Source organism: Vulpes lagopus, chromosome 24, assembly GCF_018345385.1.
Source record: "Vulpes lagopus strain Blue_001 chromosome 24, ASM1834538v1, whole genome shotgun sequence".
NCBI lineage: Eukaryota > Metazoa > Chordata > Mammalia > Carnivora > Canidae > Vulpes > Vulpes lagopus.
Genome location: NC_054847.1, coordinates 30,384,310 through 30,405,674, shown reverse-complemented (window position 1 = coordinate 30,405,674; position 21,365 = coordinate 30,384,310). Strand labels below are relative to the sequence as shown.

At 49.6% G+C, this 21,365-nt stretch overlaps 1 protein-coding gene across 1 annotated transcript in view; it reads right to left on the bottom strand.

Annotated features, from left to right (window-relative positions):
• The window catches only part of KIF5C (kinesin family member 5C), a 151,209-nt gene extending 132,206 nt beyond the window's left edge, over window positions 1-19,003 (bottom strand). Inside the window, exon 1 of the mRNA XM_041739887.1 lies at window positions 18,600-19,003. Within this exon, the coding sequence (XP_041595821.1) occupies window positions 18,600-18,725 (126 nt within the window). The 5' untranslated portion in view covers window positions 18,726-19,003. The remainder of the gene's footprint in view (window positions 1-18,599) is intronic.
• Window positions 19,004-21,365: the final 2,362 nt, after the last annotated feature.

Sequence of the window (21,365 nt, the reverse complement as noted above, 5' to 3'; positions counted from 1 at the left end):
AGTATTTTTATATCCTTTGGATAAATACCTAGTAGCACGATTGCTGAGTTGTAGGATAGTTCTATTTTTAACTTTTTGAGGAACCCCCATAGTGTCTTCCAGAATGGCTGTGCCAGCTTGCATTCCTACCAACACTGTAAGAGGAGGTTCCCCTTTCTCCGCACCCTCACCAACATCTGTTGTTTCCAGATTGTGATTACTTTAATCTTCCCTCCCCCTTCCATTTTCCGGAGTAATAAGCTAGGATGAACGACTGACCATATTTAAGAAAAATGTACTCATTGGTCTAAAATAATTTTGATCCTCAGACCCTATGGCTCAGTATTGATTTATTACATATATTACACAAAAACTCATTTGAAATATAAGCATCAGCTGGAATTAACCCACAGTCTTTTGAAATGAAAGTAATAGCTATGGGGTTATAATAATAATTCAATCACTCTATACCCTGGTTATTAGGAAAATGCCAGACATCCAAAAAAGAAATTCTTTTACTTCTTTTCCTTTCAAGACAATTTAGGTAAATTATAGACATTTCCCTTTCAGAGCTGAGGACTATCAATAGAAATTTAAGTGTGGTTCATTTATATTAATGTCTTCAATTTAGAATTTCTTGGACCCTTCTTCATGATGCTAGTTTTCAGTTCAAATTAAAGTAATTTTGTTGGGGACGCCTGGGTGGCTCAGTGGTTAAGTGTCTCCCTTTGTTCGGCCCAGGGCGTGACCCCGGGGTCCTGGGATAGAGTCCTGCATTGGGTTCCCTGCATGGAGCCTGCTTCTCCCTCTGCCTGTGTCTCTGTCTCTCATGAATGAATAAATAAAATCCTTATTTAAAAAAACATGAGTCTTATTTTTTTTCCTCATAATACATGAACAACTGTATTTTTTTAAAAGATTTTATTTATTCATTCATCCCAGACTTACTCATGATTAAAAACAAAACAGGGATAGATGGAATCCCTTACCTTCATAATGGGCATCTACTAAAAATCTATGCCAAACACTGCTTTACAATGAAGAATCTGATCAAAAATATGATCAAGGGGGCAGCCCCAGTGGCACAGCCACCTTCAGCCCAGGGTGTGATCCTGGAGATCCGGGATCGAGTCCCATGTCGGGTCCCTGCATGGAGCCTGCTTCTCCCTCTGCCTGTGTCTCTGCCTCTCATTCTCTGTGTCTCTGTGAATAAATTAATAAAATCTTTTAAAAAAAAATATGACCGAGGACTCCTGCTATCATTATTTGTATTTTAGGTCGTCCTGGAGATCCTATCTGATGCAGTGAGACGAGAAAAAAAAAGAATAAAAAGTGTATGTTGTGGAAAGAAGGAAACAGGACCGTCATTACTTGAAGATGAGAAAAGTTACCTTCATGACGCACCTCTTAAAATATAGACGAAATTCTTTAGAAGACGACTAAGGTGGCTGAATGTACATATGGACCTAGAAATCCAAGAAGCAGACATACATCTCTCCACTTTTAAGACACAAAAGAGAAGAGTGAACATGTGCTTTATTAAAAAGAAAGGGGGGGAGCCATCATAATCCTTTTCTCTGTGGACAGTCCACGTAAACTAAGAGTGCCCTGACACATTCAGAAGTCTAACCTACAAGGTTTCCTAGCACATGCGCCACGCCCTGAGAGCATGGCGTTGTGTTGTGTGTCTGTGGGCTGCACCCCAGACAGCCTCTCAGATGGAAATGACAGCAATCGCAGAGCTGATTCTGACTTTCATACAAAATCTGATTATCAATGCAAGGGCAGGAAACAGAGAAAAAAACCAAAGCAAAAAAAAAAAAAAAAAAAAAACCTCCACTTTCAAGTACAGCCCGGGTTATAGCTACCTTCTACCTCAGTTCCCAAAATTAAGTCTCAGCCCAGTGGGTTGCTAATGGTAAACACCACGTGAGCAAAACGAAGAATGCTTACTGCAGGATCGTTGAGGAGAGAAGTAGTAGAATTGTCTCCAAGAGTCAGAGAATGTGAGCAACACTTCTTACATTTAACTGGCAAATACCCCTTTTGTCAGGGAATAACTCAGAGGACTTGTGCCCCCGGGCAAATGTAATTTAGAAAATGCTGTGCACCTGGACACTCTCATCTCCTGTTATGAACCAAAACGTGGATGCGACGATACAACAAATGGTTAAAAGCCAGGACTCTAGGGCCACGCTGCCTTAGTCTGAATCCTAGGTCCACAACTTACTTATACTTGTGTGACCTTGACCAAGTGACTTAAACTCTCTGTGCCCTAGATGCCTCCCTGTGGAATGCAGGGAGAGGTACTACAATAGTAGTCACCTCTTAGGGCGGTACTGAGCAGTCAAGTAAATGGACGGACACCTGGGTGACCCTGTCCATGAAGCATCTACCTTCGGCTCAGATCATGATCCTGGGGGTCCTGGATCCAGCCCTTGCTCAGCGGGGAGCCTGCTCCCTCTCCCCCCTCCCTGCTCATGCTTGCACGTTCTCTCTCTCTCTCTCTCAGAAATAAAATAAATTTTTTTTTAAAAATTGAAAAATAAAAAGTAAACAGATGAACGTGGAGTAGAGGGTTTATATAAGTGTTAAGTAAAGCAAACTTTGCTATATGCTGTCACTACTCTGTTAGAATTAAAATCGTTTGCAAACAGTTGGGCAAGAGAATAAATTCACGAGTCTAAGAAGAAAATTATTCTTCATCAAAAAGGTGCATAAAGGTCTGTAAGAAGAGCACATAGGTTGTCTGTAATTCTAATTGAACTGCTCTATAACCTGATATTTATACCCAATACATTGTGGCCTAGGGTTGTGTTTGGGAGAGGGTGGGGTGGGGACAGTAGGAGATTAAAAAAAAAAGGCTATCCTTGACTTTAAAAATGCTGAGCAATTTTTTTCTAAATATAGTCCTAAATATCCAAGTTGAAAAGCACCTTCTCTCCAGCATCCCATACTCGCTTTCCAAATAAGTTACATCTGCTGGAAGGAAACTTTGTGCGGAAGAAAATCTGCCAGAATTAAGCCACTTTTTGTTTCCCATCACCTCTTCCCTCCAAATAGGCAAGGCCAAAGGTACTGCTGCACACTGAGGAGCCTTTGACACGTGCAAGATCCCAAATTAAAGTCCTCACCTAAAAAAAAATAAAAATAAAGTCCTCACCTACAAGGCCCAGGTCTTCCCAGGAGCTTCCATACACATTATGTTAAACGTGGCTTCAGTTATGTATACTTTCATCAAAAATGAATTCACTGCCAAATAGGACACTCCCATCCCCGGAGGGTGCAGGCATTGGCCTCTACAGAAAGCAGTAGGATAATAGTTTAAATAAGATCAAGTAAAATGTCGTAGCATTGGGTCTGGTAAATCCACTCCTGGAGAATGCATCCTCTAGAAACAACTCAACAAAAGCAAACAGCTCTGTGCATGGGGACGTTCACTAAGCCACCACCCGGAGTAAGGGCAAGCTGGAGACGTGACCGCCACCGCCACCGCCACCGCCACCAGAGGGGCCAGCCGACCATGCTCTGTCAGCCTGAGCGGCACTTAAATGTCCCCGAAAATTAAAACCATGAAGATATTACACAACGTGGAAAATCATTTACGGGGTAAGCTTAGGTAAAAAGAAAAAAAAACAGGGAGACTGTATGTCCAAGTTGGAAGTATATTTTTTGAAATGTGAAGTGTCAATGAGGAGAGGCAAAGGGATATAAAAATCAACACGGATGACGCAGGGCAGCCAGACTGCGGCTGGCTTTGTGTTGTTTGCTTTCATGTAACCATCGAGGCGTTTTCGCCATTTCTCACAAAGGAGGAAATATCAATTCTGTGCCAACCCAGACGAAAAGGGACACGGGGCGGGGGAGGGGGGGTAGATTTCCCAGCAGAGGACCAACTCCCTCTCCTCTCCAAAGAGCTGTGCGGCCTCACCCGCAAGGTGACCTCCCCACACACGGGGACAGAGGCACCTGCGAGCCGGCGGGGTCCGACAGCCGTGCCCTCCACCAGGGCAGGGAGGCGCTTCTATTCTGCAGGGCGGGGAGGGGGGGGGGAGGGGGGGACCTCCCGGGAGGCGCCTGTGCTAAATGCACATCCAGGACCAGAGGCTCCGTCCTGCTAGCGGTAGCAACAGAATGCAGGCGGGAGGTAAGTGGCAGATTTGCGATCATCGTGATGAAAGTAAAAAACAAAACCAAACAAACCCAAGCTGCCTGCCTGGGAGCTGCCCCCCACCCCCCCGCCTCCCCCCCTCCGCCCGGGCAGCCAGGCAGCCTCGGGACATTCCTCAAAGGCAGCGCCCGGTTCCCAAGGTCATGGCCGCAAGCACAGCACTGCCCACCGCTCAGGGCCAGGACCTAAGTACAGGCCGCGGGTGGCCGGACCTCCCGCAGCTCTGGGGGCAACAGTCAGTGTCGCTGTACCTGCAGGGGAGCCGGGAGTGACAGCATAGACATGCACCAGGCTGCAGCACACAATCCTCCTCAGATCTTTTCCCACACTATTCAAAACAGAAATCTCTAGGGCAGCTATGCAGAACTGCAAACTAACTTAAGGAAGCAAATTTTACACTTGCAAAGAAGATCCTGACCCAGAATCACGTTATGATCAATGGTCCTTCTGCCAGACGCTTCTCTGAACACAACTGGATGTGCTCTCTTTTTAACTCTAGCAAGGCCTTGTGTTTCCTCTTCTCTTCGGACACTCCCAGCATGCTAACCATTTTTTTTTTTTTTACTTGTCTTCTTTTCTTGGATTATATCTATGGTTATGGATGGCAGGAATCTTGACTTACTCAGCTTAGTACACGATGAGCCCTCAATACACCAAAGTGGAACTAAAATTAATAAATGCAGAAACAGTATGTCGGCATCTGAATGTTAGTGCAAGGCTGTCTGACAGAAAGGCATTGCCAGCAAAGAATGCAAGCCACATGTATAACTTTAAATTTCCTACTGGTCACACTTTAAAAATAAAAAGGGGAAAATCATTTTATTAATGTCATTTAGCCCAATATATCCACAATACTATCATTTCAAAATGTAATGAATACACAAAAATGAGACTTTACATTTACATATTTATATTCCCTTTTTATATTTATATATTTATATTCCCTTTTTTTTTGTAGTAAGTCTTCAAAAGTCAGTCTAAATGTTACCTCTACTGCACATCCCAAGTTGGACCAGCCACCCTACAAGTGCTCAAGAGCTGCATGAGGCCAGTGGCTTCCATACTGGACAGCAGAGTATTACAATGAAGTCCAAAAACTCTCATCTTTAAAAAAGGAAAAATTTTTCATAGTAATAAGAATTCGTTTAATTTCACGTTTTCCATGAAAGTACATATTATCTCTTTCTATTTGTTTTTTAATAGAACTAAAGAAGTATTAACTTGTTATACATTTTCCCCTTGACAAGCTCTTTTCGATAAAGGCATAGACCAGAAAATACAGTTTAAAACAGATCCTCGGGCCAATCTTTATCAAAGAGCCATATTTATTAAGAGACATTTAACAAACAAATGAACCAGCAAGTGTTGTTACTCTAGGATATAGTACTTGGGTTGTCTTTTTCCCACTTGTTTGAACACATAATTAGTAGGCTGTGTTGTTTAGTAATTATTACTGAAGAGCTAAACACTTCCTTTCTAAAGTCTACTTTTCACAAATATTATATAAATAAACTATTAGTTAGGAGGTTTTGATGCTATATGATGACATTAGCACAAAGGACCTAAAAAAAGCCAGAAGCCTCCCCTAACAGTCAGCCCCACAAGTACCCAGGCACCACTTGGGCTGGGCACCAGTACCCATCACCCCAATACCGAACCTGGACAAGGGAGTTGGCTTTCATGGTCTGTCTGCTTTCCTCACCTCACCACCCCTCCATCCTGCAACCCCACCTCTTCTGGACCTTGAGACCAGCCCACCTGGGACTGAGTCTGTGGACCCCTCTCACTCGACCTACTTAGCAGCATGCTGAGTGGAGACAGAAGGATAGCTCCTGGAAGCCAGCCCAGGAGCCCAGACCCCGCAGAGGCCGGCTCCCCACAGTCAGATACAGGAAGGGACTGACTGCTTCGCACGGGATCCTGCCCACCAGTGACCAGGACCCAGACAGGTCTGGACACTGCCCAGTCAGCATGGAATTTGTTCCCCTCCACGAGGCAGGAGGCAGCCGCGATAGAGGAGAAGTCCTTTCCCCCAATACTATTCAAAGTTTCTGACATCAGATGGAGTTGTTATGTAACAGTGGGGGGGGGGGGGGGAGTCCCAGATGAAAATCAATGATCCCTGAGGAATGAGGGATGACATAACATCCTCAAAGAATTGAAGCAGACTGCTCTTCATTTCCTTGCGAGGCAAAAACGAAACCTGGGAATGGGGGAGATTGCTCAGTGAGAAAGCCTGGAAAAGGAAGAGGCCGCGAGATTTGCCATTCCAGAATTGCATTGCCAAGATCTTTAAATAAGTTGCTCCTAAAATAGTATTATTGATTGGCAGCTCTTACCACCATACATTGCAGTCTAGGAAGTTAAAGCATAAATTAGTGGGATTTTCCTTTTTTTTTTTTAAGATTTTATTTATTCATGAGAGACAGAGGGAGAGAGGCAGAGACACAGGCAGAGGGAGAAGCAGACTCTCTCCATAGGGAGCCAGATGCAGGACTCGATCCTGAGACCCCAGGATCATGACCTGAGCCAAAGGCAGATGCTCAACCGCTGAGCCACCAGGTGCCCCCCACCCCTAATTGATTATTTTAAAGTGAAATCTCACATCATTTTATCCCTGACCTATACACACACACACATATATATATGGTCAGTTCTCTTTTAAAGCTTCAATAATATTATCACAAGTAAAATATGAGCAATTGCTTAATGTCAGATACCCAAATTTCCCCCATTGCTTCATAAATTCCTTTTGCAGCTGGTTTGTTCAAATCAGAGTACTAGGTGCTATTGATTACACATGAGGAGAAACAGAAATGTTCATACATAAAGGACCTTGAAACAAGAAAGGAGGCTTTTGCTATGGAGTCACGTGGGACAGTAGACACATATCGAGATTTCCAGCCTCTCTCCCTTAATGATCACATCCCACTTATCCTTTCAATAAACCAAGGCCAGCAGTGCAGCGTCACCCAGAAAAGCTATTCAAGGAGCTTTTGCATTATAGCTTTTCCCTGCTACATGCTCCCCGGCTTTCATTGGCTTGTGGAAACGTCAGGAAAGCAGGCAGATGGATCACGTAGTTGTCTTCTGAGCTCAGTACCACCCTTCTCAGATTGGTACGAACTACATTTACAGCAATTCTTTTAGGTGTTTCTGGGTGTATTCATATTTACTACCTTTTCAGTTAATGAACACTCATCCTTGATGTGAATTGAGTATTGGAAAATAAACCCAAAAGAATTGAGGGGAAAAATATATATGGGACAACAGAATCCACTGCAACATAATAGTTTAAGGAAAAAGTTTTGTACTTTCCTTTTTATGTTTCTGATTCCTTTTGCCTCTTAAAAAAAAAAAAAAAAAAAAAGCTCTGAAGGGATATGGAGGTGTAGAAAAAGCACAAAATAAAAAGAAAATCCTGGGCAGCCCCAGAGGCTCAGTGGTTTAGCGCCGCCTTCAACCCAGGGTGAGACCCCGGGGTCCTGGGATCGAGTCCCATGTCAGGCTCCCTGCATGGAGCCCGCTTCTCCTTCTGCCTGTGTCTCTGCCTCTCTCTGTGTGCTTCTCGTGATTGAATAAATAAAATCTTTTAAAAAATAAATAAAAATAAAACCCTAGGGGCACCTGGGTGGCTCAGTGGCTGAGCGCCTGTCTTTGGCTCAGTCATGATCCCGAGGTCCTGGGATCCAGTCCTGCATCGGGCTATTTTATCCCTTCTCATGCTACCACTGCCCAGAAGATACCACGGGCGGTTCCACATTAGCACCAAGAAGAAAGGGTGCATCCACCCTATTTTTCTTTAACACTAGAACCTTGGCCTCTATCTTTCTCTGCCTCAAGAGAGAGACTTAGCTTTTGATCACCTCCAAGAAACAACATCCTTTAGGATATTGAAACTGACAGGAGACAGCCTACAAAATCGTATGGTTTACATCAAAAGTCTGAAGGCACTGCCGTGTTCTGGATCTGTGGGTTAACAGTGCATGACAGCACATACTCTCGGTAAGAAGTTAATTTAGTTCAGGTATGAAGGGATGCCTTGGGAGACGAACTGGCAGCGATTCCATCTGGTAAGCAAAGAAGTGAGAGTACAACACAGAGGACAATTTACCCTCTCTGGATTGCTCTCTCTCAAAAACTATGGCTGCCTTAAAATCCTCTATATCCTGTTACCCAGCCATCCCAATTCTGAGCATGTGTCCTAGAACACATGGCAAGTGCATGAAGAAAGGTGTGCACCAATGTTTATCACACCTTTGTTTATAACAGAAACAAAAACAAGCAGAAAAAAACCAAATGCCTCACACTAGGAAATGGTTATTGATTAGAGACAGAATTATACAGACCCATTAAAAATGCTGATATCTGAACTATCCCGCTAAGCAAAAGAGTGGCTTTTCGAAACAGAGGTCTGGAAAATCTTATCTTTTTTCTAAAACAAAGTATGGCGTTTTATGGAATGGAAAAGTGCTGGGATACACAAAGAGCGTTATCAACGGTATTTTCTGGTTCGTAAAATTAAAGGTGCTTTTTACACCTTTTTCATGCCTTTCTGCACAGCCTCAGCATTTTTTTCAATGAGCACGGAATATGTCAGAACCCCTGAAAAAGCTATTTCATTTGAGACAGTAACAACAAAACCATGAAGATGTCCTGAAGTAGGAAAAACAAGTTGCCAGAGCTGGAGAGAGGTCAAGGTAAAAATCCAAGCAACTAACTCCAGGCTCTAACATCTAACAGCGTAGGACAGTCCGCATTCTTCTATTTCTTTCAAAAAATATCTGGTACTAAGCATCTACTCTGTTCCAAGCACTGTTCCGGGCCTTGTTAATAAATGTGAGTAAGCGGCACACATTTCCTGCCCTCAAAGGCTTTTCAGTCTACTTGGAAGAAAGGACACATATACCCAAACAAATGAACCCCAGTGCTGGGGGAGGTCAGCCGGGAGCGCACCAGTATGTAACCTGGCAGGGGTCGAGGGGCAAAGGGGCCGGTCAGAAAAAGTTTCAGGGAAGGCATTATGGAATGAGACTCTGAAAGCACCTGGATGCTTGTCCTTCAATCACCCTGAGGACAGTCATCCCGGGCACGTGGGATGTGAGCAGCTGAGGTAAGGGGGTAGAGACTTAGCAGCCGAGTCATTTAGGGGAATAGAAGCACAGATGTAACATGGGGTGGGGGCGAGGTCGGGAAGGTAGGCAGGCCCAGCATACAGAGGGTCTCAAATGCCCCACTGGGTCACCTGGGTTCCAGCTGACGACTCTCGTCCTGACCCAACTTTAGTCAGGCCCCTCTGGGCCCTCTTCTCACCTGGGCCCTGACTTTGCACTTGCAGGTCTGTCCTTGCAGAGTCCAGTGTTAGCAGGAATCCGGCTCGGGCAATTTGGAGAGCTCCCCCCCACCCCCCACCGTGCTCAGGATCTCCGCTCCCCTGACGACCTCAGAACCTAGATCTAACAGCACAGGGCAGCATCCGGCCTGCCTGCACCAAGAATCCTGGGAGGTCGTTCTGGCAAGAACCCCCCTGGCCCGGACGTCTCCTCTTGGTAACTGTCCGTCCACCTACCCGCCCACCGCCTGCAAGCTGCCCCGCGTATCGGAGTCCAGCCTCCCTTCTCCTCCCTGTTGCGACAGTACGGACACCCGTCACCATGATCTCTTTACCACTTTTACAAGGATCAGAAGAGTGTTTTTCTCTTACACAACCTGAGGGGACCAGGGAGCCTGTGAAGGGTCTGGGTTCTCCCAAGGTTAGTCAGTCTGCCAAGAGCACAGAGATCACTGCCAGCAGATCTGGGAAAGGCGACAGCACCTGACCGCCCACTACAGGCCGAGCCCGGTGCTTGGCACCCATGGGCCTGTGCTCTTGTGACCATCACAACCACCCCACAAGGCAGGAGTGATCCGGTCCCTCGCTGACAGGCCAGCAGGCTGAAACCCAGCAAGCTTTAGCAGCTTGTCCAGGTCCGTGCAGCGAAGGAGGTGCAGGCTGGGAGCTGGTCCTGGGCCTCCTGGCTCAGCCCAGGTCTGCTGCTGGGAAGTTCTGGGAGGAACCGAAGACTCGAGGTTCTCCCACACTCTCGGCAATACCAGCAGAGACAACCACAAATACAAGTAGGCGCCTCCTGGAAGAAACTTGGTTGGGGTGCAACAAGTGAGTTAAGGGAGGAGCCTTCTCAGCCACAAAAAGAGGACCTTATTAAAAAAAAAAAAAAAAAAACCCTGAGAGAAGTAAGGTGAAATTGGAGCTGTCAGTGGGGCTATTTTTTTCTTCAGTCAAGAGAAACCATCAGGGAGCAGGGAGTCCTGTTTCTGCTCATTTAATAAGTAGACACAGGTGGGAAAGCTGAGGCAGGGACCAATGGGAACCCAAAGGTGGGGGAGGTTTCCTATTTTAATTGGGGGAGAAAAGACAAGAATGGAAACCATTGTCATTAAAGAGGGGAGTTGGGCCTGGCAAGCACAGGTGGAGGCAGAAGGAAATCCCCCGTGATACCTGAGTTATTTAAGGAAATGCAGAAATTGGCCTGTCTGGAGACCTGGTTCTACGCAGGGAACAAGGGAAGAAGGAAGCCTCAGTCAAGGTACACTTACTAAGCAACTGGGCAACTACTGGGAGGGAGGCAAAGACCCGTAACACACACACAGACACACACACACACTCTTTCCTCACGTGATCATTGCAAACAAAAGGATTAGCTGCTACAGTCCATAAATAAACGGACCGTGAGCTCTGCTTTCACGAACAGTTAGGAATTTCACAAGACTATCCCAAGCAGAAGGGAGTGAACAAATGCTGAAGATACGGGCGTGCAAGAGGGTTTTCAGGGGACAGAGTTAAGGGCAGTAATTGGGGGGGGGGGGCAAAGCTAATTCTGAAAATGAGAAAAATTATAAGGCAGATAGGAAACATGGGAGATACTAGCATTTATTGAGCATTTTCTCTGTGTGTGATGCTCTTTTGACCATTTCATGTCATTCTCATAGCCCTGTGAGATAAGTAATTTTATCTCCATTTTAAATATGATCAAATTGAGGCCCAGAAAAGTTAAGCAACTTGCAAAACAGCCCCATAACCAGCTAGTAAATCCACACTCAGTTCTGATGGACTTTCCCTGCTGCCCCTCCCAACCCCATTCATCTAGGAAATACGGGCTGTGTGCTCACCTTGAACAGAGTGGTCTCAGCGGCACGTGCGAGATTATAGCTATTTTTTATTCTAAGGTTTCAGAGGGTATGTTTACTGGAAACCACTCATTCATTTTCAAGTGATGTAAGCATCTCTGAATTTAGGGCACAGAAGAATGAAGGACTGGTGTATCTCCACACTACTGACCACTACTATTAGTGCTCACTTAGACAAAGTGACTGAATTAACTCTTTAAAATCCTGGCTCAGAAAAAATAAATAAAATAAAATAAAATAAAATAAAATCTTGGCTCAGAATACTACTCTTAGGAAGGAATACAAAATGGTACAACCACTTCGAAAAACGGCTTGGCAGTTTCTTAGAATTAAACATATAGTTAAATGTGATTGATATAATCTTTGGTATTTACCCAAGAGAAATAAAAATTTACCCTCACACAAAAACCTAAATGCAAAGCAGTTTATAGCAGCTTTATTCATCATCATTCCAAACTGGAAACAACCCAAATGTCCTTCAATGAGTGAATGGAAAAACAAACTGTTAGGTCCGTGTGATAGACTACCACTAAGGAATAAAAAGAACTGCACTATTGGGGCACCTGGGTGGCTCGGACGGTTGAGCATCTGCCTTCAGCTTAGGTCGTGATCGCCAGGTCCTGGGATCAAGGCCTGAATCTGGCCCCCGGGTCAGTGGAGAGTCTGCTTCTCCCTCACCCTCTGCCCTTCTCAAGCTCTCTCTCAAATGAATAAAAAATCTTAAAAAAAAAAAAAAAACCACTATTGATACGTGCAATAACATAAATCTCAAAGAGTTCTTAAGTAAAATAACCCAGGCTCAAAATGATCCTTAATACGTGATTCCATTTTTATGAAACTCTGGAAAAGGCAAAATTATAGAGAGGAAGAAGTGGTTGTCAGGGGTGGAGAAGGGAGAAGATCCGACCAAAGGGGCGGCATGGAGCACGGGGCGTAAACGAAACTGTTTTATATTTTGAGTATGCTGGTGTGTGGTCTCAGTGGTCTCAAAAGATGTTCACACTCTAATTCCTAGACTCTGTGAATATGTGAATGTCACAGGGTAAAAGGGACTTTGCAGATGTAACTAAAGTTGCTAATCAGCTGACCTGAAAATGGGGAGCGATTCCGGATTATCCGGGTTGGTGCACTGTAATCAGATGAGCCCTTGAGAGTTGAAGGGGGAGGCAGAAGGGTCAGTAAGAGAGACAGGCAGTGGAAGTTGCAGGGGAGACATAAACCGTGAGAGGGACTGGTTTTTAAGAGAGAAGGAAGGGGGTCGTGTGACTAGGACCCGAGCGTGGCTTCTAGTAACTGAGAACAGCCAGGCCTGGCGGCCACCAAGGAAACAGGACCACACTCCTGCGACTGTCAGGATGCTGCCACCACCCTGAATGAGCAAAGAAATGGATTATCCCCCTGGAAAAGAAAAGGGCCCTGTCAACAGCTTGGTCTTGATCTTATGAGACTCTAAACAGAGAAACCAGCTGATCGGATGGACTTCGGACCTACGGAAACTGTATGATAATTAATTTGTATAGTTCTAAGCTTTTAAATGTGTAGTTATCTGTTACAGCAGCAAGAGAAAACTAATACAGCGCTGCTACCCAACTTCGTATTTGTCAAAGCCCGTAGCATAGAACTATATACGCAAAAAAGTGATTTTACAGTGTATAAATTTAAAATAAAAAAGTTTAATGTTCTTGCTTTTAAAAACCGTTACTATGGACAAAAAGAAAAATTTTAGCTGTTATTTCTTCTTTAGTCCTTCATCTCCACAATAACTCCAGCTTGCAATGTGGTTTCTGTCCCGGGCCCTTCTTCCTTTCTCGCGCATCCACCAGAACTGATCTGAGTTCCCACAGGGTGAGGCCACTTGCCATGCCACTGACCAGATCACAGCCCATGGCTGATGCTCTGCCTTGGCTCTCAAGTAGGTCAGAACTTCCTGCTTTCCTAGCACTTTGAACAAGAGGAAGGCCCCAAGTGAGGAAACTCAAGTGTCCATGTCCGTTTCAGGGAAGCTTCCTGGGAGCTCTCCAAGGCAGGGCGCCCGTCAATGCGGATACATCGAACAGCCAAAGTAGTGGCTGACTCACCAGGACTTTTAGCAGCTAATGGAGGAGTACGTCCAGAAATGCTATAAATCCAGTATTTTTCCTCTGAAGAATCAATTTTCTAATCACTAGGCCATCCCCACCCTCCAATTCTAGCTCATCACCGCTGTTAAGAGCTTTCCTAATTTTTACCAAAGCTGAAGATACTGCTTTCCCAATTCTCTTACTGTATCCTGCCATCTTAGCAGGCCCAAAGGAACAGCACTTCTCTTTAAAACTGTTTTTTTAACTACTCCCCACAGCCTACAGCCAATGAAGAGCCCACGAAATAAGTTAAATACACCAAAGTAAAGATTTCTAGATTCAACAAAGAGATCAAAAATATTTATCAAGTGCTTTCTATGGGCAAGGTACAAAGAAGCAAAACATAGATGGTCCTTATCTCTACATCTGGCTTACAATGTCACTGAACATATGATAAAACTAATAATCTAAGACAACGAAGTTGCGAGATCATATACAAAATAATGCGACAAGGGTTCAAGGTGGAGAGAGACTGAGGCCGGGGTGCTCAAAGAAAGAAACGTTTAGGTTTCTTTAGGGGGAAAAAATGCAAAAATGGTGGAGATGATCCCTTCAAGACAGGACATTCCCTTAAAAAGACAAATCTAGGGATCCCTGGGTGGCGCAGCGGTTTGGCGCCTGCCTTTGGCCCAGGGCGCGATCCTGGAGACCCGGGATCGAATCCCACATCGGGCTCTCGGTGCATGGAGCCTGCTTCTCCCTCTGCCTGTGTCTCTGCCTCTCTCTCTCTCTCTCTGTGTGACTATCATAAATAAATAAAAATTAAAAAAAAAAAAAAAGATTAAAAAAGACAAATCTAAAAACTCCACCTGCAAAATCTCCCTCTTACCATACATCTCCATAAAAACTGAACAGGACTTTAAAGAAAAAAAAAATGACCCTGGTTTAAAAAAAAAAAAAAAAGATCGATGCCCACATTCTCCACCAAAAAAAAAAAAAAAAAAGGGAATTCTGAATTTAGACTAACAGCTAACAGAAATTCATTTTTTACATGTATCTGTTGGGAGTGAAGATGACTGACATTTCCGTATGGTTCTGGTCTTCCTTGGCCATCCCCACAACTGCACCTTGCCTGTGCAAGGAAAGAAATGCCTACCTAAGGCAGTCTCCACCTGCACCTGAACCATATGGGCTGGTGGCAACTGAATTGACTTGGGAGCCATTCTACTGAGTGTACAAAACATGATAGTCTGCATTTCCTTTAGCTACACATTATTAATTAGGAAGGGGAATGGTCCTAGCACTTGCCAACCCCAGTCCCAACACCTCCAGCATCTGACAGTCTCCTGTACGCACTCTCACCAAAAGATGTATAAAAGAACGTTCATAGCAGCTTTGTCCATATTAACCCCAAAGAAAACTAACAATGTCTACCAACAGTCAATAGATGAATAAATTGTGGTACAGTCATCCAATGGGGTACTACAGAACCAGGATGAACTGCTGCTACACACCACAACATGGGTGAATGTGACAAGCACGATGTTGACTGCAAGAAACCACACGCAAAAGCAAACATACTATATGGTTTCGTGTACATTAAGTTTATTTTTAAAAAACAAGTTAATCTATGGCATTAGAAATCAGAAGAGTGGTTACCCTAAGGTAGAGGGAGCTAGTGACTGGGAGGGGCCCTAATGGGACTACTGTGGTCTCCAAAATGTGTTTTTTTTTAATATTTTATTTATTTGATGGAGACAGGAAGGGAGGGAAATGGAGAGCACAAGCAGGGGGAGCTGCAGGGAGAGGGACAAGCAGGTTCCCCACTAAGCAGGGAGCCCAATGTGGGGCTCAATCCTAGGACCCTGGGATCGTGACCCAAGGCAAAGGCAGCCACTTCACCAAATGAGCCACCCAAGTGCCCCAAAATGTCTACTTCTTAGTCTGAGAAATGGTTTCAAGGGGGTGGTTACTTTATAAAAGCTTTACTAAGCTGTACCCTTATTACGAGAACACTTTTCTATATGAATGTTTTATTTCAATTAAAAAACGTAAAATCCAAAACTGTTATATTGAAGGATTATAGTAAGATAATCAAAATCTTCACTTCGCAGTTGAAGAGTTAATTGTGTATTCACATCCACAATTTTTTGTTAAATTATTCATCTTACATAGTGACTTTGTTTTAATGTGTTTAGTCAATATCCTATGTATATTTAGATGGGAAATATAGTTCTTGGGATTTCTGCCTTGCACGGAGATCAAAGAGGATGATTTATTACTCTCCTTCATTAGTCTTGATGCATCACTCTTAGAAGACTCAGAAAACGGAGGAAGAGGAGGAGAGAAAGGGGAGGAGAAGGAGGAAGAGAAAAAGGAGGAAGGAGGAGGTGGAGAAGTCAAAGAAGAAAAAAGTTCCCCAGGCTTTTCTTTAAAACCTCTGGAAAAAAAAAAAAAAAAAAAAAAACAGGGTCACCAGAACATGTTCTAGTGCTGCACAATTATTTGTTTAAAAGAATTGTTACAAGGTAAGGCGCAGGGGCTAGATGTCCCCAAGAGCTCCCACTCTAAACCACAGCCTGGCTCAGGAAATAGCAAATCAGAGTGTGGGCTGATCCCAACTGAGAGGGGGAACCCAAACCAGCTACTCGCTGCCCCCGGTGCCGCCCGGGCCGGCCGCAGGTCCCAGGTCCCAGGTCCCAGGTCCGAGGTCCCGTCCACCGCCCACAGCCCACCGCCGCAGCGCACCCGGTCTTCAACAGCAGGCGGAGAACAAGCCCCCCCCGCCCTCCTAGGCCAGCTCCCGGTGGGCGCCGGGACACGCGGCCTCCAGCGGTCACGGCTGCCCACAAAGGGGGAAGGGGGACGGAGGGGCGCTGCCGTTGTAGGGGGCACAAGGCAGCCCCGGGCGAGGCCCCAGCCCCGCCCCCGCCCCCTTCGCGGAGGGTGCATGCCCACCTGCCCCGCGAGCACCCGCCCCGCGAGCAGGAGCACCTGCCCCACGAGCACCCGCCCCGCGAGCACCTGCCCCGCGAGCAGGAGCACCTGCCCCACGAGCTACCGCCCCGCGAGCACCCGCCCCGCGAGCACCTGCCCCGCGAGCACCTGCCCCGCGAGCACCCGCCCCGCGAGCAGGAGCACCTGCCCCACGAGCACCCGCCCCGCGAGCAGGAGCACCTGCCCCACGAGCACCCGCCCCGCGAGCACCTGCCCCGCGAGCAGGAGCACCTGCCCCACGAGCTACCGCCCCGCGAGCACCCGCCCCGCGAGCACCTGCCCCGCGAGCACCTGCCCCGCGAGCACCCGCCCCGCGAGCAGGAGCACCTGCCCCACGAGCACCCGCCCCGCGAGCAGGAGCACCTGCCCCACGAGCACCCGCCCCGCGAGCACCCGCCCCGCGAGCAGGAGCACCTGCCCCACGAGCACCCGCCCCGCGAGCACCTGCCCCACGAGCAGGAGCACCTGCCCCACGAGCACCCGCCCCGCGAGCACCTGCCCCACGAGCTCCCGCCCCGCGAGCAGGAGCACCTGCCCCACGAGCACCCGCCCCGCGAGCACCTGCCCCACGAGCAGGAGCACCTGCCCCACGAGCACCCCGCCCCGCGAGCAGGAGCACCTGCCCCACGAGCACCCGCCCCGCGAGCAGGAGCACCTGCCCCACGAGCTCCCGCCCCGCGAGCACCCGCCCCGCGAGCACCCGCCCGCGAGCACCTGCCCCACGAGCACCCGCCCCGCGAGCAGGAGCACCCGCCCCGCGAGCAGGAGCACCTGCCCCACGAGCAGGAGCACCCGCCCCACGAGCACCCGCCCCACGAGCAGGAGCACCTGCCCCACGAGCACCCGCCCCGCGAGCACCCGCCCGCGAGCACCTGCTCCACGAGCTCCCGCCCCGCGAGCACCCGCCCCGCGAGCAGGAGCACCTGCCGGGCCGCGGGCCTCCGCGGGGGCTGCGGCTCCACCGGGGTGAGGCCGACGCCCCGGAAAGCCCGGCCGGCGCCCGCGGGGCCCCTGGGTGCGCGGCCGGCCGTCAATCACCGGACCTCAGGGCCGGGCCGCGGGGGGCTCGGGGGAGGGGGCCGGCCCGAGCATGCTCAGTCAGCGGGATGACATCACTTGGTCGATGCCGGGCCGGGAAGGCTGCCGCGGCTGCATCAGCAGCCTGGAGCGGACGGCGGGGCCGTGTCTGCGGGCCCGGGGGGCTCCCGTGGGCTCGGTCCCGCCCCACGCGGCGCCGTACAAAGGGGCCCCGAAGCACACACGCCGGGGGCGGCGGGGGTCACGGGGCGGGGGCGGGGGCGGGGGCGGGGGCGGGCCGACCCGCATCCCTTACCCCGCGGGCAGAACCAGAGCCCTACGGCGTTCCCCGCCCCCAGCGGCAGCCCGGGTGCCCGCGGGGGGAGGGGAAGGGAGGGGAGGGGGAAGGGAAAGGGGGGGGAGGGAGGGGGAGGGGAGAAAGGGGGGAGGGGGAGGGGAAGGGGTGAGGGAGGGAGGACCGGAGGGGACGAGGGGAGGGGAGGAGGAGGAGGGGGAAGGTAGGACCGGAGGGGGAGGGGAGGGGGGAAGGTAGGAGCAGGAGGGGGCCGGGGGAGCGCGGCCGCGACCACACAAAGTAACTTGCGCTCCCGGCAGGGGCTGCGCTCCGGCCCCCGCCCCTGGCAGGTGGGCGAGCGGCCCGCGGTCCTCCCCGAGCGCCTGCGGGCACCAGGTGGGGGTCGTCTCCCCGGCCCGACCCGACCCGGCCCGACCCGGGGCGCAGGTCCCGGGCCGCCAGCAGGAGCCACCCCTGCCCCCCCGCCCTCCCATGCACCGCGGGGAGCCGCGTCCACGCGGCGTGGGAGCTCCCGGCCGAGGCCAGGGTTTTTCCAGTACCTCTTTTTCCCTTCCTTGCGCTCAGGTCGTGAGCGGAACAGGTGAAGCGATCGACCCACGGGCCCGCTGCCTGGGGCCCTCCGCGAGCCGCAGAGACGCGGCCTGGAGGGGAGCCAGGGCACGGGGGGGCAGGACTCCCCACGCGGCGCGGCCGGGCGGAACAATAGGCCCACGCGGGCCCCCACCCCGCGAACAAAGGCGGCGCCGGGCCCTCCCTCGGCGCACCTGCCGCCCCCCACCTGGGCCCGCCCGGGGCCGCCGCGGGGGGGGAGCCCCGGAGCGGCGCCCGAGCATCCCTGCCGTCGGGGCCGCCACGCGCCGCGGACACTCACCCCAATCACCACGGTCTCCTCGCCTTTGAATTTGGGGATGAATTTGTCCCCCCGGAGGATCTCCGCCTCGTTGAGGGGCCGGAACCGGCACATCACCTTGATGCTGCATTCCGCGGGGTCCGCCATCGCGGCGGGAGGGGGCCGGGGCTCGGCGAGAGCCGCCGCGCCCGCAGCCAGGCCGCCTCCTGCAGCCTCCGACGCCGCCTCTCAGCGGGGCATCGCGACCTCGGGGGCCGGGCGGGTCCCCGGCGGCCGACCTGCCTTCCCGGCCGCGCCCTGGCCCCGCGCGGCGCCCCAGGCCCACCTGCCCGCGACCACGCGGCCGGCGGCCCCGGCGATGCGCAGCGAGCGAGCCTCGCCCGGCTCAGACCTCCCGGGCTCCTGCGCGCCCGGCCATCCTGCATCAGCACCAGCGCGCTCCGCCGCCTCCCCGGGCCGCCCCGCCCCTCGCCCCGCCCCCGGCTCGCCCGGGGTGACGTCACTGCGGAGGGCCGCCCCGCCCCCGCCCGGCCTCGGCGCGGGGCGCGCTGGGACTTGTAGTCTCCTCCGCTGCGGGCGGAGAGGCCGGGATGGGGCTCGCGGCTGGCTGGTGGGGACAGCGGCGGGGGTACCCCAGGAGCCACCGCTGAAACCCTGCGTTCTGGCCTGGCTGCCCAGGTCAAGGGTAGCGGGGAGGTCATACCCAGCAATCCCGGTTACAATCTCTGGGCAAGGGACGCCGCGGTGGCTCAGCAGTGGAGCATCTGCCTTTGGTCCAGGGCGTGACCCCGGGGTCCCACATTGGGCTCCCTGTAGGGAGCCTGCTTCTCCCTCTGCCTGGGTCTCTGACCCTCTGTGTGTGTGTGTGTGTCTCGTGAATAAATAAATAAAATATTTTTTAAAAATAGGGATCCCTGGGTGGCGCAGCGGTTTGGCGCCTGCCTTTGGCCCAGGGCGCGATCCTGGAGATCCGGGATCGAATCCCACGTTGGGCTCCCGGTGCATGGAGCCTGCTTCTCCCTCTGCCTGTGTCTCTGCCTCTCTCTCTCACTGTGTGCCTATCATAAATAAATAAAAAAAATAAAATAAAATAAAAATAAAAATAAAAATAGGGCAGCCTGGGTGGCTCAGTGGTTTAGCACCTGACCTCAGCCCAGGGCATGATCCTGGAGACCCAGAGTCGAGTCCCACGTCCGGCTCCCTGCGTGGAGCCTGCTTCTCCCTCTGCCTGGGTCTCTGACCCTCTCTCTCGCTCTGTGTGTCTCTCATGAATAAATAAATAAAATCTTTTAAAAATAAAAAATAAAATAAAATCTCTAGGTCAACCAGGTCTATATCCTCTCTCTAAACCTTTTCATCACCTCCAAGGACAAGCCCTTAGGATAGCGCCCAACGTTATGGGCCATTTTCTCTGTGCTGAATGGTTTTGTAAGCGCTGTGAGGAAACTAAGGGGACAATGACATTTGCATGGATATTTGAAGCCATTGTTCCCCAAAATGCCTGCACGTACCAGTTCACAACACATGTTGGGTCAGAAACTGCTTTAATACCTGATGAAAGTCGAAGACGTTTTCCCTAACAAAAACCAAAAACAAACCTGCACAGACCCACAGGTTTTTCACGCTATTTTATTGGATTTGGGGACAACTAAAGCCTGCCTGTGACTGCCAGGTTAAAAACCTCTTAGTTACTATTAATGATAGTGCAGTTCATAGTACCTCTGCCTAATGCTTACTTAGAACCTGAAGAATGATCAGAATATATATACAGCATCAACTTCTAAAGTCCTTTGCATAATACAGGTCCCATGATGAGATTTTGCCTACTTATTGGCTTCATCTACACTTCTTGTCTTAATGTAGACACACTGAAGATTACCCAACTACTTGTGGCTTCCTCCATTCACCTTTCACTGTGTTTGTTCTGATACTTTAAGCCATTTGCTCTCTAGGACCCACCCATTCATGCCTATTACTAAGCAAGTATGTTAAATAAGAAAAACAGAGTAAAAAGTAATAGAAACCCAACTGGACCTCTGTGGCAAAAGGAGAATTTATCAAAAGAGTCCAGATTATCTTGCTTTTTCAAAAAAAAATGATTAAACAACAGAGCCAGGGAACAGGCAGGCCATCAAGACTCTCTGTCTCTCTTGTCCCTTGGAGTCCTTGGAGGGACTCTCTCCACTTCTTGTCCCTGTTTTCCCTTTGTACTGGCTTCATTTTTTCTCATCGTAGATCATCCCGACCCGCCCCCCCCAACCAAACGTCAGGAAAGCCAGCTGCCAGGGGTCCCGGGGTTTCATTCTTCAATGTCCATCACTAGATAGGGATAAATGTTTGCTTGGAGTTTCAGTTTGGAAAAAAAGCTAGAGAAAGTCTATGATTGGCCAGGGCTTATGTGTCTACCTCTAGACTACTCAGTCCGAGTCAGAAACTTTGTAAGATCTTTGAAGAATACGATGGTGGGAAGGTTCCCAAAAGCAGAGGGATGACATTCCCAAAAAAAGAACATGGTGATGGGCTGGCAAAACAATTAGATGACCACTCTCTCTTCCCAGGGCTACCTTTTTCTCTTACTCACTCAACCCTCCTTCCTTAGGAAGCCTTCCCTGACTTACTAAACACCCACCACAGGTAGGTGTCCTTGTTGCCCTCATAATCTCCTATGGATATCTCTATCACTACACTCTCATGGGCAATGATACCTGCCTCACCTGTATGTCTCTAGCACCTAGCACAGAGTAGGCAGCATGCTGAATAAGGAATCCAACCTAGAAGGAAGCTCCC